Source organism: Dendrobates tinctorius, unplaced genomic scaffold (assembly GCF_039654945.1).
Source record: "Dendrobates tinctorius isolate UK_male_01 unplaced genomic scaffold, ASM3965494v1 ptg000083l, whole genome shotgun sequence".
Classification (NCBI taxonomy): Eukaryota; Metazoa; Chordata; class Amphibia; order Anura; family Dendrobatidae; genus Dendrobates; species Dendrobates tinctorius.
Genome location: NW_027361751.1, coordinates 2,270,891 through 2,288,586, shown reverse-complemented (window position 1 = coordinate 2,288,586; position 17,696 = coordinate 2,270,891). Strand labels below are relative to the sequence as shown.

Here is a 17,696-nt window from a genome sequence, read left to right as displayed (position 1 = left end):
TGTAATTCCATTGTATAGCTTTCTGTATATTTCTGTAATTATCTAGTGCGCCCTTAAGGCAATTAAACTATAAAATTAATCTTGGGCTGATGCTTTTACTCTGATCACGAATCTTAGAATACCCAGCGGGTAACAGGACATCCTCCCCGGCGGCCATTTGCTCTAGGTGCAGTTCCCTTACTGACCTGAGAGACCAAGGGGGCGCCGGAGAGCTGTGCCTGTGTAGTTATGTCACATTGGTGACGTGGGAGGAACGGGTCCTGTGTTGTGTCCTCCACAGAAGCCAAGAAGAGGACGTCACTGCTACAAGATGGGAGGCACCAGACTGCTACACCCATTGGACCCGAACCGGACCCAGACCGCCCCTGGGTTAGTATAATCTAACTTATTTTTCTTATGTTTCAGGTTACATTGGGGGCTTAGCTACAGCATTACAGAATGCTGTAGATAAGCCCCTGATGGCAGTGGCTGCAGCTGATAGGGCTAAAATGGTGTGACAGATTCCCTTTAAGTATTTGCTTGCAGAAATTTCTGCAAGGTTTCTGCATCTCTTGGCAGGAAAAAACCCTTCCGCAAAAACATACATTTTTGGTGCGTTTTTTACAGCAATGAAGACTTTTTTTTAGCTAAATAAATATATTAAAAAAAAAAAAAAAAAAAAAAAAAAAAAAAATGTATTTTCTTGGTTCTGCACCACCTTTTTCATGTTGATGCAGTGGCATCAGAGTAAAGGGATTAGGGCTTGTTGTCAGCAGCTGTGATTGACACCTAGCCCTAGGCTAAGGATCCCGTTTCACTACGCGACGCACCAGCGATCCCGACAACAATACGACCTGGTAAGGATCGCTGGTGCGTCGCTAAATGGTTGCTAGTAAGCTGCCAAACAGGCAGATCTCTTCAGCGACGCAGCAGCGATCCATATAACGACCTCGGCGGTCGTTGGTACCTTGTCACACAGCAGCTTTTCAGACGATTCCCGTCTGCGTCCCTGAGTTCTGCGTTGCCAACGAGGTCGCTCGTCGGCGTCAAACACAGCGATGCGCGCTGGCCAGCTGGACGCCCATGACGAAAAAATGGCCCAGGACATTCGAGCACAATCAATGATATCCAGCGGGGGGCCCGGTCGCTGCTGCGTGTCACATGTAGCGAGATCGCTGGCAAGGTCGCTGTTGCATCACAAAATCGGTGACGCTTCAGCTATCTCGCTATGTGAGTCGGGGGCTTTAGTAATGAAAAGTTGTCAGCCCGACATCCTAACTAAGCCGATAAGGCCTCTTTCACACTTCAGTTTTTTACAATCAGTCACAATCCGCCAGGTTTTGAAAAAAAACGGATCCTCAATTTTCTTTTGAGGATCCGTTTTTTTTCCCCATTGACTTCCATTATTGGCGGATTGTGACGGATTGCCGTCCATTGCATCCTTTTTTTTTGAGGATCCGCCAAAAGTTGCTGTCCGTAACCATCCTCAAAGATTTCAAAACGGAGCTTGTAACGTTTTTTTCTCTGGCGGATTCTCTCCCTCTCTCTCCCTCTCTCTCCCTCTCTCCCTCTCTCCCTCTCTCTCCCTCTCTCTCCCTCTCCCCGGCCAGCGTTTCCTTTAAATTTCCTCATTTTCAGGATCCGTCTAAAAACGGATCCTGTGGCATCCGTTCACATCACTTGAGAACGGATCCGCTTGTCTGACTTTATGGCGGATTTGAACTGATGCAAAAAACTGAAGTGTGAAAGAGGCCTAAGTAAACACACACACAATTCAATTCAAATGAGCTTTATTGGCAGGTCTGAGTACATGTTAGCATTGCCAAAGCAAATCGTAAAAATAGGGGGGTAGGGGGGGCACACATACATTGTTACCGTTACCGCCGATGAGATCCATCATGCTGGTGTTTCCCCCGCTGTCACACAGATGTCAGCATGGGAGACACCATAGGAAAAAAATGCCAACAAAAACTCAGCAAATCCGAAAACCTTTTTATACCTGCGTTTTTGCTGCAGATTTGACTGACTCAGTTAAAGGGGATCTGTCACCCCATTTTCAGCCTATAAGCTGCGGCCACCGCCATCAGGGGCTTATCTACAGCATTCTGTAATGCTGTAGATAAGCCCCCAATGTTACCTAAAGATAAGAAAAACAAGGCCCCTTCACACACACTGAGATCACTAGCGATATCGCTAAAGCATCATTGATTTTGTGACGCAGCAGCGATATCGGCAGCGATCTCGCTACATGTGACACTTACCTCCGACCCGGCTCCCCGCTGGATATCGCTGATCGCGCGAGATCGTCCTGGTCCATTTCTCGTCGTCGGCTTCCTTTTGGCGCCGACGAGCGACTCCATGTACACAGGAGGAAGTCGTCACCAGAGCTGCCGTCTGACAGGTAAGTAACGACCGCCGACTGCTGCTGCATCGCTGGTGAGATCTGCCTGTTTGGCACCTCACTAGCGACCATTTAGCGATGCACCAGCGATCCTGACCGGGTCATATCGTGGTCGGGATCGCTGGTGCATTGCTAAATGTATCGGGACCTTTAGATTATACTCACCGGGGGGCGGGTGCGGTGGGTGTCGCAGTCCGGTTCGGCACCTCCCAACTTCTAGAGATGACGTCCTCCTTCTTACTTCAGCCGATTCTTGCCGTGAGAGAAAGCATTTCCCTGCCTGTCTTTAAACAATGTTTTGCCACCAAAAAATAATTATTTGCGATCTTCTGCTGTCCTGTCTGTATACTCTTCCCCCCCCCCCCCCCCCCAGGAGCTGTGGTATGATCAGACCATGTCCCTGTACAGACACAGCCATTACACAGTACACTGCAGGGGCACATTTATAAGATTATCTCGGCACAGGAACATTTTTTGTAAACACATCTAATTGTGGAAATTATTATTTCAAGGTCTAATGATTAAAATCAACTTTGTTGGACAAACCCTTTGAGGAGAACATGTCACCTCTTCTGACATGTCTGCTTTGATAATTACTTGTATTTCACATGAAATAACAATTCCGGAGAATCCTTTCTTAATCCTCTGCATAGTTCTATTCCTCTGTTATTTCACCATGGAATTTGTAAATAATTTGACAACTGGGTGTTACCATTTCCTTTACCAGCACTGATTAGCCAGTACCCAACAGAGAAGGGGGACACCCATAATCTGTAACACCCAGTTGCTGTTTTGTATTCCTAACTTTCTGTGAGGAATACCAGAGGAACAGCACAACATAAGATGATCCAGAATTGTTACTTCATGAAGAGTAAAATGATTTACTAAAAGACACCTGTCAGGAGAGGTGAGGCATATTTTCATGTATGAGGACCGGTCCCCAGGTCAAAATGGATTCAGAGGTGAGGGTCTTTTTATTTAGTGGTCGTTACCCAAGGGGTGTCTTGGGTCATCTCTATATGCTTTTGTGATATCCTAACCCGTGAGTATCGCTTCCTCGCAAAGACCACAACCTTTATGATACCGGGCACACTGGCCCATATCTCTGGAACCATATGGCTGATTTGAAAAAAAACAAAAAAGGTAATACTCAGGGGAGCAGTGGACATAAAATAAGAAGAAAAGCCGGCCACTTCTGTCCTTCATCCTGGCACTGAGAGGCCCTACGCTGGTATTGTGCACACTTCTGCATCTATCGCCAAAGACATACTGATGAGGAATTTAGATTGGGAGCCCAATGGGGACAATGATGATGTCTGTAAAACTGTGATGTATGATCGTGCTTTGGAAATGAGTAAAATACATAAAATCTGATGGTCGCACCATCAGCAGCGTCTTCTGGTACCAGATTTGGAAGTGAGAGCTGCTGCACAACCCCTTTAAAATATTTCCTTCCATTGTTCCCATTCAGTCCTCATTCAGTCCTCAGGTTAGGCGTCTTTGTGCTTCATTAAACTGCAGTCATTAGAAGGGCTGTCGCTTGGCAGAATTTCACAGTGGTGTTTAAAGAGCTGCTGAGGCAGCCAGGAGGGCGAAAAGGAGCAGAATTACCGATCACCATGCGCTGGAATTGGGGGCAGCGGTTACCTGTGACCCTCCAGGACCACGGCAGCATATTCCATGTAATGAAGGCAGCCATAGTAATAATGACTCGCTTTCAGCCATCACTTCATTTATAATGTATACGTGTCAAGCTGGGATCACACCTCTTGACATTCAGTAGCCATGGAGCCTCGGCATTGCTGCCCACTGTTAACGCTTCATGAGCTAAATTCTACAGCAAATAATGAGAATTCTTCCAAAAGAAACCCCGGGACCTGTATGAGCAGAATCCAGATGAAGGCCATGCACATTACTAGTTTTTCCTTTACCTAGTAGCAGAGGGCGACCTCCAAGGCTCGGGGAGTCTGAGTGCGTTATATAATTAACGCTTGTGTAGGTTGTAAATTAGAGCTCATTCAGCCTGCTCTGGGACTCTGGAAATAAGGCAGAAAACCCCTCATCTCTCCGGGGTTACTATAGCAACCGCTCACCCCACCAGTCTCTTCATCGTGCTCAGCCTATCACCGGTCCTGCCGTCGGGATGTCATCGGTACAGTATTTTTATTCACACGCCGCTCCTGTAATGCACCTTGGGAAAAATGAGATCAGATGGCTTTCATAAAAAAACAGTTCTCCCCTGCCAGCGCATTGCAGTCGCTTCATATTGACACAGATCTGAGAAGTTATTAGATTCCTTGATAGCGTCTCATTACAAGTCTGTTTTTTTTTTTCTGCTGTAATTGCTTTCTTCAGCAGAAGTCTGCTTGGAGGGATAACAGCTGCCTCTTCCATTGGGTTAGTTCCCACACAGGACCTTTCAACTTACAGAAAAAAGTGATAATTCCTCTTCCTTACCGTGGGCACCTATTATCAGATTTAATAAAAGTTACTTCTGTTTTTTCCTGTCTCTGTAGTAAAAAAAAAAAAAGTTAAGTTATTGTACTTGATGTGGACCTGCCTGTGCTGGGTGTGGACCTGCCTGTGCTGGGTGTGGACCTGCCTGTGCTGGGTGTGGACCTGCCTGTGCTGGGTGTGGACCTGCCTGTGCTGGGTGTGGACCTGCCTGTGCTGGGCGTGGACCTGCCTGTGCTGGGCATGGACCTGCCTGTGCTGGGCGTGGACCTGCCTGTGCTGGGCGTGGACCTGCCTGTGCTTGTTTCAGGCTTGGACCTGCCTGTGCTGGGCGCGGACCTGCCTGTGCTGGGCGCGGACCTGCCTGTGCTGGGCGCGGACCTGCCTGTGCTGGGCGCGGACCTGCCTGTGCTGGGCGCGGACCTGCCTGTGCTGGGCGCGGACCTGCCTGTGCTGGGCGCGGACCTGCCTGTGCTGGGCGCGGACCTGCCTGCGCTGGGCGCGGACCTGCCTGTCGGGGTTGTATAGATTGCGATATCACAAAGGAATATCATACGACTGGACTTTTATGAATTGCTACTTGTTTCAGAGCTGATCTAGCTCCTTCCTGAGGCAGGTGCACCGGCCACCTTTTTTCCTTTCTCTTTTTACATTTCTGCACCTCTGGACCAGATCCTGTGGGTGCGATATTTTGCTGCATTTTCACGTAGATTAACTCATTTAGTTCGTGCCCTATAATGGCTGTGAGGCACCGCATGAAGATGAGTGAAATGTTTCCTTTTTTTTTTTTATACCTGATCATTGGTATTCTGATCGCGGTCTTCTCCTGCGGATCTGTTTCATTATAATTGATTGCAGCGCTCAATATGCTGCATTGCAAGTCTCTACCTACGCAGTATATGTGTATGACCTGTTTCTTTATTCACAAAATTCCTTGCTACAGTTTTAGCCGTCAGGTCTCCATACCAAAAGGATATGGAAAGTAGTCTTGCTGCTTTTTCTAACCACCTTCATAACTGGGCAGATTTTCTTAAGAGAAAATACACTTTGGAGATCTGGCCGGGACTATTCCGGCTATTCTCCTCACTGCTAGAGGTGATTGACAGGTCTCTCCCTTTGTACACGTGAGGAAGAGACCTGATAATTACCCACAGGTAAGAGCCGGCCAGGTCCGCATCGGACTAGTCTCATCTCTTTATGGTTGCCGGCCGGATCATCAAAATATATTTTCTCTGAAACGCGTTTCAGAGAATAATATAACTGGCTGCAATATATGCTGCAAAATTATCCATTTTTTGGGGGCATCATGAGTTGCCAGATAGGTTTCTTTCAAGGTACAACCAATAATCCGGAAAGCATCTTCCTTCCTAAGAGCGCGTTTCCCGATCAATCAGTCTAACCATTCTTTTGTTTATCAGACAAACGAGCAAAATGCTCATTCATCAAATGATCCAATTTTTAAGCTTGATTTGTTCTCGGCTGCACAACATCCTGTTAATCAGGACAAGTGCTGCTGAAAAGAATGATATTCTATGTATTCACAACAATCGTATTAGCGATTGTCCTGTGTGCATGAAGTGTGGTTGGACTGTCTAAACTGTCTAGTGTGCAAGTAACCAATTGGTGGTTTTTTTATTGTCCTCTGACAGCCAGTGTAAATGAACCCTGGGATAGTTGCTGTAGTTTTGTAACTTTTACTCTTGTTTTCTAACATTGACATACGGACAAAACATCTAAAGGGGATTGAGTCCTCCAGAGGTGTAAGTGTAGCACCTGCAGAGGTGTTCCTGGGCTCTGGAAATATGATGCGTCATAGTTGGGGCCCTATGTGACAGGTTTAGGTTTGGGTTTTAAGCTATGTCTTTTCTGGATTTCATAAGTTTAAAGGGTACCTGTGTTTGTTTGTTTTTTAGTTGTCTAATATGTGAAAAGGCTTGAAATGAACTGAACAGCTTAGTCTTGATTAGGGATGAGCGTAACCTTGAAAGTTCAGATCCATCTTGTTCGACCGAACCTTCGTGCCTGAACTGTACCCGAACCCCATAAAAATCAATGAGGGCCCAAACTTTGGATCTGAAAAATCTCTCCCCCCTTACTCCTGAACTGTAAAATGGACTTGAAGGAGAATCTGTGTTTGGAGTTCGACTCATCTCTAGTCCTGGTTATGAGACCTCCATTGACCACTTGGATTGCTTGTAACATGGATGCTGGGTGGGAAGCATGCACATGTATCTGCTCCCGGCACATGTCGCACTGCATCTGTGCCCTTAGCACTTCTTTGGTTGCTATTGGACATGTCCTTCAGTTGTCGTCATTGTGGTGGACATTTCCAGTTAGGTGCTGTGACTGTGAGACTGATGTTTGTAGACTGGGCCAAGGCATTTCTATAGATGTGACGTTCTCTGACTTGGGCAGTCTTCTGCAGCAATTCTGCTTTTATGTTTTTTTGAAAAACCTGAAATCTTTCTGAGCATGTATGAGCCTGGAAAGTGCAGGCTCGTACCCAGAGCCGGTTGCTATAGTACATCCGTAGTGGGAGAACACTTGCCTTGCATTCTCTTCACCAGCCTGGACCGAAACCCAGAAAGTAGGAGCAATGAAAGTGGACCTTGGCTAAGGATATTTATTAAAATAAAACAAAAAAATCACGAACTTAAAAAAAAATCAAACAAAAAAAGTCATCTATTACTATCATAAAGGCATAAGATATTGTTATCTAATAAAGGCCTACTGTACAGTCATGGCCAAAAGTTTAGAGAATGACACAAATATTATATTTTCACATGATCTGCTGCCCTCTGGTTTTTATGTGTGTTTGTCAGATGTTTTCATCACATACAGAAATATAATTGCAATCATATTATGAGTAACAAAAGGTTATATTGACAGTTAGAATGAGTTAATGCAGCAAGTCAATATTTGCAGTGTTGACCCTTCTTCTTCAGGACCTCAGCAATTCTCCCTGGCATGCTCTCAATCAACTTCTGGATCAAATCCTGACTGATAGCAGTCCATTCTTGCAAAATCAATGCTTTTATTTTGTCTGAATTTGAAGGTTTTTGTTTGTTCACCCGTCTCTTGATGATTGACCACAAGTTCTCAATGGGATTAAGATCTGGCGAGTTTCCAGGCCATGGTCCCAAAATCTCTGTTTTGTTCACTGAGCCATTTAGTTATCACCTTTGCTTTATGGCAAGGTGCTCCATCATGTTGAAAAAGGCATTGTTGATCGCCAAACTGCTCTTGGACGGTTGGGAGAAGTTGTTCTTGGAGGACATTCTGGTACCATTCTTTATTCATGGCTGTGTTTTTAGGCAAGACTGAGAGAGAGCCCATTCCCTTGGCTGAGAAGCCACCCCACACATGAATGGTTTCAGGATGCTTGACCGTTGGCATGAGACAAGACTGGTGGTAGCGCTCACCTGGTCTTCTCCGAATAAGCCGTTTTCCAAATGTCCCAAACAATCGAAAAGGGGATTCATCAGAGAAAATGACTTTACCCCAGTCCTCAGCAGTCCACTCGCTGTACCTCTTGCAGAATATCAGTCTGTCCATGATGTTTTTTCTGGAAAGAAGTGGCTTCTTTGCTGCCCTCCTTGAGACCAGGCCTTGCTCAAAGAGTCTCCGCCTCACAGTGCGTGCAGATGCACTCACACCTGCCTGCTGCCATTCCTGAGCAAGCTCTGCACTGCTGGTAGCCCGATCCCGCAGCTGAAACACTTTTAAGAGACGGTCCTGGCGCTTGCTGGTCTTTCTTGGGCGCCCTGGAGCCTTTTTGGCAACATGGGAACCTCTCTCCTTGAAGTTCTTGATGATGCGATAGATTGTTGACTGAGGTGCAATCTTTCTAGCTGCGATACTCTTCCCTGTTAGGCCATTTTTGTGCAGTGCAATGATGACTGCACGTGTTTCTTTAGAGATAACCATGGTTAACAGAAGAGAAACAATGATGCCAAGCACCAGCCTCCTTATGTGGTGTCTTTCTTACTTAATCATGACAGATTGATCTCCAGCCCTGTCCTCATCAACACCCACACCTGTGTTAATGGAGCAATCACTGAAACGATGTTAGCTGGTCCTTTTAAGGCAGGGCTGCAATGATGTTGAAATGTGTTTTTGGGGATAAAGTTCATTTTCTAGGCAAATATTGACTTTGCAAGTAATTGCTGTTAAGCTGATCACTCTTTATAACATTCTGGAGTATATGCAAATTGCCATTAGAAGAAATGAAGCAGTAGACTTTGTAAAAATTAATATTTGTGTCATTCTCTAAACTTTTGGCCATGACTGTAGGTTGAGACAACCCATTTGTGCCTACATTTTTGCAAGCATTTATTTTCTCTGGTTGCCAATAAACTGGAAAAAATGAAGCACGTTGGGGGTAAAAGCGTTCTACAGTTTTTTGTTTCTACAGCTCTTGTGCAGACCTCATCTCCATGGTAACAGACAACAAACAAACTCCTGTAGTCCTGCAATCCTGCAGTCACTTCTGTGTATTCTCCACGTCTGGTCTGACTAACCAGTCATCTGTCTGCTCACTGACGGTATGGGACAGGAAGACTGCAGGATCACCATGTCGGTTTCCATAGAGATGCAATGTCTGCATAGAAGCGAAACGACGGAATTTTAAACATGGTCTGTTATTATTATTATTATTATTATTATTATTATTATTTATTATTATAGCGCCATTTATTCCATGGCGCTTTACATGTGAGGAGGGGTATACATAATACATACAAGTACAGTAATCTTAAATAATACAAGTCACGACTGGTACGGATGAGTTAGGACCCTGCCCGCGAGGGCTCACAATCTACAACGGGATGGGTGAGGATACAGTAGGCGAGAGTAGAGCTGGTCGTGCAACGGTTTGGTGGATCGGTGGTTACTGCAAGTTGTAGGCTTGTCGGAAGAGGTAGGTCTTCAAGTTCTTTTTGAAGGTTTCCATGGTAGGCGAGAGTCTGATATGTTGTGGTAGAGAGTTCCAGAGTAGAGGGGATGCGCGGGAGAAATCTTGTATGCGATTGTGGGAAGAGGAGATAAGAGGGGAGTACAGAAGGAGATCTTGTGAGGATCGGAGTTTTCATGCAGGTAAGTACCGGGAGACTAGGTCACAGATGTACGGAGGACTCAGGTTGTGGATGGCTTTATATGTCATGGTTAGGGTTTTGAACTGGAGTCTTTGGGTAATGGGGAGCCAGTGCAGGGATTGACAGAGGGGAGTGGCCGGGGAATAGCGGGGGGACAGGTGTATCAGTCGGGCAGCAGAGTTAAGAATAGATTGGAGGGGTGCGAGAGTGTTAGAGGGGAGGCCACAGAGCAGGAGGTTGCAGTAGTCAAGGCGGGAGATGATGAGGGCATGGACTAGGGTTTTTGCAGATTCTTGGTTGAGGAATGTACAGATCCGTGAAATATTTTTGAGTTGAAGTCGGCAGGAAGCGGAAAGGGCTTGGATATGTGATTTGAAAGAGAGATCAATGTCAAGGATAACCCCGAGGCAGCGAGCTTGTGGGACTGGAGAGAGTGGGCAGCCGTTTACTTTAATGGATAGGTCCGTTGGGGGGGTCACGTGAGATGGGCTAAAGATGATTAATTCTGTTTTGTGCATATTAAGTTTTAGAAATCTAGCGGAGAAGAAGGATGAAATAGCAGACAGACATTGAGGGATTCTGTTTAGTAGGGAGGTGATATCTGGTCCAGAGATGTAGATCTGTGTGTCATCAGCATAGAGATGATACTGAAAGCCATGAGATTCTATGAGCTGTCCGAGGCCGAAGGTGTAAACGGAGAAGAGCAGGGGCCCTAGGACTGAACCTTGTGGGACTCCGACGGATAGGGGGCGCAGTGAGGAGATGGTGTGCAAATGGGAGACGCTGAATGTCCGGTCTGCTAGATATGACGCAATCCAAGATGGGGCCAAGTCTGTGATACCAAGAGATGAGAGGGTCTGTAGTAATAGGGAATGGTCCACTCTGTGAAAGGCAGAGGACAGGTCCAGGAGGAGGAGGACAGAGTAGTGTCGCTTGGCCTTGGCGGCTAGTAGGTCATTGGTGACCTTAGTTAGGGCAGTTTCAGTGGAGTGGTGTGGCCGGAAGCCGGATTGCAAGTGGTCAAGGAGGGAGCAAGAAGGGAGGTGGGAGGATAGTTCAAGATGGACGTGTTGTTCCAGTAGTTTTGAGGCATAGGGGAGAAGTGATATAGGGCCATAGCTATATACAGAGGATAGGTCAAGAGAGCTTTTTGAGGATAGGTGTGATTGAGGCATGTTTAAAACTTGAGGGGAAAACACCAGTTGTTAGTGATAGGTTGAAGAGCTGGGTTAGGGTTGGGATGAAGACTGTGGTGAGGTTTGGGATGAAGTGGGATGGGATCGGGTCAAGTGCACAGGTAGTGAGATGTGATCTTGAGAGTAGAGTGGAGAGTCGATCTTCTGTAATGGTGGAGAAGTTGGTTTTGGAGGAGGAGGGCAGGGCAGGTAGAAGGAAGGGCACTGGGGGTTGTTGACCAAAACTGGCTCTGATGTTATCAATCTTCTCCTTGAAAAATGAGGCAAAGTCTTCAGCTGAGATGAGTGGAGAGGGAGGAGGTGCTGGGGGGAGGAGGAGAGAATTGAAGGTTTTGAATAACTGTTTAGGGTTGTGAGACAGACAGGGAGGATATGAGAGATGAGAAGTAGGTTTGTTTTGCTGCAGCGAGTGTGACCTTGAAAGTAGTGAGGGACTGTTTGAATGTGATGAAGTCCTCATTGGAGTGGGATTTTTTCCATCTCCGCTCAGCAGCCCTGGAAGCCCGCCTCAGTTCTTTGGTTAGACCGGTGTGCCAGGGCTGTCTGTTTATTTTGCGAGTCTGTTGAGAATTTGCTTAATTTTTAACTTTATAATTTGGTTTGAAAGTCTTTGCAGATCGATTCATAAAAGTGTTTTCCCTATAAAACTGGCGCAGATCACTTTGAAAAGTCACACAATTTTTTTCTGCTGTAACGTAGAGCTCCACAAAAATGTTGCGACTTTTGGTATTTTCACCCCAATTTTCAACTTTCTCCTCAAAAAAGTACTGGGGTGGGAAGGGGCATGGTAGCGTTTCCTATACCAGAAATCTTCAGTCCATGACTAGAGTCGTAATTCTGGCGAGGATCGGGGCACTAATAAAATGCTCTGAATTAATTTAGTGTCGTTTACTGACGACCTTCATTAAGGCTGGCGTGCGAGACAGCAGTGTTGATGAATCTGGCGCCTATATGTCTGAGCATCTGGCTATAAAGTGAAGTACCCAAGCAACAAGGGTAATTGGCTGGTTTAGTGGGTTAATTTTAATTAATATTTATTTATTCTAGATACCATATTTTACTTTTTTATAATCTTAATACAAGAATATGGAAGAATAAAAAGTTGAAATTTATGCTGTAACTATGGCCAGCACGACAATTTACTCCTTTTTTATTGCTACGTTTCACTATCTTTTCTCTGGTATTTTCTTCCTGAATTCCGTGTATAGGAGCCCACTGCGTATTGTCGCTGATGTAAAGTGTATTTTATGGCGAGAGGCGGACTGGTAAATGGAAGCCCGTGATTGTGGCCGGAGAATAGCTAGTCTCGGATTGTGCTTGCACCTGTTACTTGGGGATGAAATGAGGGTATTTGGATGCGTTCATGCATGTTATGGCTCCCCATGGATTGTAGAGTAATGGATTCACTGAGGTTGGTCATCTGTTTCAATATTAACAATAGAAGAGGAGGGAACTGACAAATTAATGTTTGTTCAAGCCTTTCATACACGGGTCCTTAAAATGCCATATCCCCAGTGTAGGATTTAGTGTGGGGGGATTGATTGGCTTGTATTGGAATGGCTGCGGTAAAGATGGAGATGCTGCAGAACTGCGAGTGTCAAGATCTTGCTACAAGCTATTCTAGGACTGGAATTAAATGTCCAGTTATTGTTTGTTTTTTTTATGCAGTGTTCGGAGGGGATTCCAAATGGGGAAGTGTTGGTTTTTCCCGTCATATTCTTTTTGTATACACTTATATTTTTGGCCCAAAATTTGCACCAAAGGCTACATGTATGATTCAGGCTATGTTCACACGTTGTGTTTTTGTTCCCTTTTTTTCTGCAAGCAAAACCTGCTTTCTTGGCAGTAAAGATGCTGCTTACAAAAAGTAGGCTTTGCTGCGTTTTTATGGTCTCTTGTGCTTGGTGATAAAGTTTAGTTGCCCCCAAAAAAACATGAATCAACTTCCTTAAGGTTTTTGCAGCAAAACCTGATGCCTGCGTTTTTGCACTTACTCATTGCTTTCTATGAATGAAAAAACGCTGAAAGCCGTGACATGCTGCGGATTGCAAAAACGAAGCAGCTTTCCAATTCAGTCAGGAAAAAAAGGTGTGTGCATGAGATTTCTGAAATCTCATGGGCTTTGCTGATACTGTAAAATGCAGCTTAAAATTTGCATAAAAAAGCAGCAAAATCACCACGTGTGAACATACCCTTAAACTATTTGCACGCTGCGTCATATTAAGGCAGAATCTCCCTGAAAAAGCTGGGAAAAAACAACTCATAGAATGAAAATGTTACGTTTTATGTCACTTTTACAATGTCAGGGTTCGGAAACCCTGAAGTAATTAAGAGAAGTGACATGCTCACTCTGAATCCAGTAGGAGAAAACGAAGACAATAGCGCATAATAATTGGGTCTTGCCCGGATATAGGCCATGAGAACGATAGGTGCAGGGATGTCCTCACCTGGCCGGGTTGTGTGCGGAAAGCTCAGTAGAACGGCTACTGCAGATCCAGGATACATGCAATGGAAGGAAAAACCATGGAGGATGGGTTAACAACGCTGCCGAAGACACTGTACGACGAAGCATGAGATCCAGGAGTCGATGCGTTGAAAATTGCAGTTTCTTAGTCAACGCATTTCAGAGGTCACAGACTTCTTCAGGACAGAACCACATATGTGGTTTGTAAGCTTTGAAATGTGTTGACTCATAAAACCGCAATTTTCAACACATTGATTCCTGGATCTCCTTTTTCTGCTATGTGATGTACTCATTAGGTAGCAAAGTAAATCAACCCAATGGTCGGTGATGCACAAAGTTACCATTTGTTAGTCTAGGGACCAAAGTGCACAACCAGACACTTGTATTAATTAAGGCCAAACACTTTCAGTTAAAGTTAGCAAACTTGTCAGCATTTGTTACACAATGACAGATGGGAGAAAGGAGGATCGGGCAGTGGGATATCAACAATGCCTAATCCTTTTACTCTTCGGGCAGCTGAAGTACCGGTCTCCATCCGTAGGTAGCTGTCGGCTGAAGGAGCTTTTGGAGGATTGCTCGGTGCCCATCAGTAGTAGTTTATAGGTAAAGAACACAAATCTCATAAAGGATTTATATCCAAAATACATATTGCTACACCGTATGAAGGTTTTAGGATGACTGACCGCTTTGACAGGTCAGAAATTAGATTTGCACGGCTTGCCTACCACATCGCCATTTGGAAGGGATGAAGTTTACCGTGCATCGGATTTACTGTGGATTTGTGTTATAGATTCCACGCCTCAAATCCACAGACTTTCACAAGTGAATGAGGATTTCAGAACCTTATTTACGCTTTTCGGATAAAATCCATGTGAAATGAGATCACGCTGTGAATTTTTCATCTTTGGCTGATTTTCCCAGATTTCCTAGACTGTTTTAAAAGGGGCAGGGTGATATCCTAAAGTCACCTGGAGAATTGGTTGCAGATTGTTACCAAATCTGGTGTAAACTTTTTGCAATGTGTGAGCATGGTCTTACAGCAACCTAACGGCTAACACTTCAATAAAGCGCGCAACTTCACGTATTAAAGTGCCTTAAGAAGTGGCGCAGGCTGCGTGCGTCTCCAGAGCATTCAGGTCCATTATACTTCACCCTGTCCTTAGCTGTGATCTTATTACACTAGGCAGGGTTTAGTGGTCCTTCTAGTCGCCTGGAGCGGTGTTTCCTAGCAGACGAGACACGGGGTAATTTGGAGGAGAGCTGGTAGCTGTAATAATATGGTAAATGTTCTGGAAAGCAAGTTCAATCAGATGGAAGAAATATCCCTGACATGAAGCGCTGGAGAACGCTGCTGGAGGCGGCCGGCATCTGGATGTCTCTATAGCAGGCGGCAGACCCAGCAATTCTCCTTCATTCTGTATAGCTACTACTGTATCACACCGGCTCTGGCACCGACATGCCAGTAACGTGGCATTAGGACAGGCCGGACGTCACCACACACTGATAAGGGATTGGTACTGTCATAATGCCCCAGAGGTCCCACAAGGCACGAGGTACCAGTACATTACTGATTTGCTTCTTTTTACAACATTGGCTTCCACTTCACTTTGCATTGCAAATGAGAGCCAAGTTCTCCAGCTACAGATAATGAGGAGTTAATCTGGGACTCCCTTGAACACTCATGCTTACAATACAGAGCGGAGGGCAATGACATCCACTTACTACAGACATTTCCCTAATAACCTGACAGCAGCAAAAGCCCAAAACAACACTGTTACATGGCACGTAAGAAGTGCCTGAGAGCAACAATACGCAACGCTCTCCGATTCACAGATCAGTATCGCTGGCACAGTAGGGCGAGATGTAAGCCGACCATCCAAGAGATATAGAACTAAATGGAGGCCGGCCTTTAAAGGGTATCTGTCAGCAGGTATTTGCTACGTCATCTGTGAGCAGCGTAATGTCGGAAAAGAGACTTTAATTCCAGCGTTGTATACGGTAACTTAGTATTTACTGTGTGACAGTGTTTTTGCATATAGCAGAGCTCAGAAAGCTACCCCCGCCCACACCGCAGCTTACTGCATACATTATGTATGGACAGTAAGCTGTAATCAGAGGAGGGGGTGTGGTTGGACCAGGAGGCTCAAGAGGCTGTAGTCTGGGCAGTGATAATAACCTTCTGAGAAAACGTTTATTGTTTGGAAACAACAGCACACAGCCTAATATGTGACACTTTCCAGAAATCAGTGTCTCAGCCCCTACCTCATGCTGCCCTCAGATTACAAAGCAAAAACCTGCTGACAGATTGCCTTTGATGCTTGTCGAAACATGCAGGATTTTGTAATACTTGTTTTTTTTTCCTGTTTTCGTGGATTAACATTGCAATAAAGAAGATGTGAAGTTTGAGAAGCGCTGGCTCACTTTTTTTTTGGAACTCTCTACAGCTCTAATGTAGCGTAGACACATGCTGTTTGTCCTGTCCTAACAAATCTTATAGAACTGAATGTGATGTAAATCTGGGTAAAGCAGATTGCTGGCGTTGGTACATTGTCCACACACGCATATACACCTTCCTTGTTTGCTGACCTCATATGTCACTATTTCTAATTGTTTTTCAGTTTGTTAATCAATTTAATTATTATTATTATTATTATTATTATTATTATTATTATTATTAATGATTGTACCGTATTCCAATCTTCTAGAGATTGAGTAGGATAAGGGAAAGTCCGCTCACCACGTTCAGATGTATCTTCATCGCAAGGAGCCGCCCTAGTATGGGACGTGTACCACAGTGCAGAAAGGAAGAAAGGTTTCTCTCCAGTTTTGACCAGAATGCAAAAATTGAACAAAAAAAAAAAAATCACATTTATTAGTCTAATATTAAAAATATACACACTCGCAGCCACTAATGTTCATAAAAAAACGACGCGTTTCAGCTAAAAACCTTAATCATGATTAAGCATCTTTTTTTATGGACATTAGTGGCTGCGAGTGTGTATATTTTTAATATTGGACTAATAAATGTGATTTTTTTTTTTTTTGTTTAATTTTTGCATTCTGGTCAAAGCTGGAGAGAAAACTTTCTTCCTTTCTGCACTGTGGTACACGTCCCAGACTAGGGAGGCTCCTTGCGATGAAGATGCTTCTGTCCGTGGTGAGCGGACTCCTTTTCTGCATCGTGGTATTCCAATCTTGTGGCTTTTATTCCAGGTTTCGTCATAGTCCGAACTGTTGGTATCTGAGGAACTGGACGATACATGGGTGGATTAGAAAATGTCTCCAGTATGGAGCTTCAGACAAAGCCTTGTATACGTTGAAGAATAAGGTATGGCTTATTTCCTCTAGGACCCTTCTCATTGCTTTGAAAAGAAAAAAAACATTTGAGGCATTCTTTGAGGCTTGCCAATAAGGTTCAGACCATATAGCCTCATGGCCAGTAGTCACATTAAATTACATGGTATTCTAAAATAAAAACTTACTTCTAAAACGGCAGCAAGAACTGGATATCTTAGATCTGAGTCTGGAGAACTTGACTTTGTCGGAGTGACTGTATAATCCTGATATTATGGGGAACCTGACAGCAGCTTTGCCCATAGGAGGTTTTCTGAGTGACCGAGATCCCATTGTGTGCATGGAGGGCAGGCAGTCAGATAAGAGAGACCCCTTCACTCCCTACACATGCAGGGATGACGGTCACATTGCTGTCGTATTAATGATTGACAGCAGTCCCTGAATTGTCTGTACCCGCAAGGAGGGAGGATTCAACATTGTTTTTAACCACACACGTAGAGTTTAGCTATAGAACTATTAAGAGTCTGACAAAGTTCTCCTAATACCTCCTATTGTAAATCCTGATGTCAGGTTCCCTTTAAGATGAGCATGTTATGAGTCCAGCTGTAGAGGGAGAGAGCTCATGAGTCAATGTGTATTCAGTCCCCGCTCACCCACCAGACTGATGGCTGCAGCTTGTACTGAGCAGTGTGAGATCTCAGCAGCCGGAGGGACGGTGAGGGGCTGTCAATCAGCTAGGTGGCAGAGAACACTATCATAAAGGGTTATATCTTCAAAGTGTGTATACCAGCTTCATCAGGTCTAAACACCAAAAG

At 44.8% G+C, this 17,696-nt stretch overlaps 1 protein-coding gene across 1 annotated transcript in view; it reads left to right on the top strand.

Moving 5' to 3' along the window:
- The window catches only part of MRPS27 (mitochondrial ribosomal protein S27), a 111,857-nt gene that overhangs the window by 42,141 nt on the left and 52,020 nt on the right, over positions 1–17,696 (top strand). Inside the window, exon 5 of the mRNA XM_073584051.1 lies at positions 16,801–16,915. Coding sequence (XP_073440152.1) covers positions 16,801–16,915 — 115 coding nt within the window. The remainder of the gene's footprint in view (positions 1–16,800; positions 16,916–17,696) is intronic.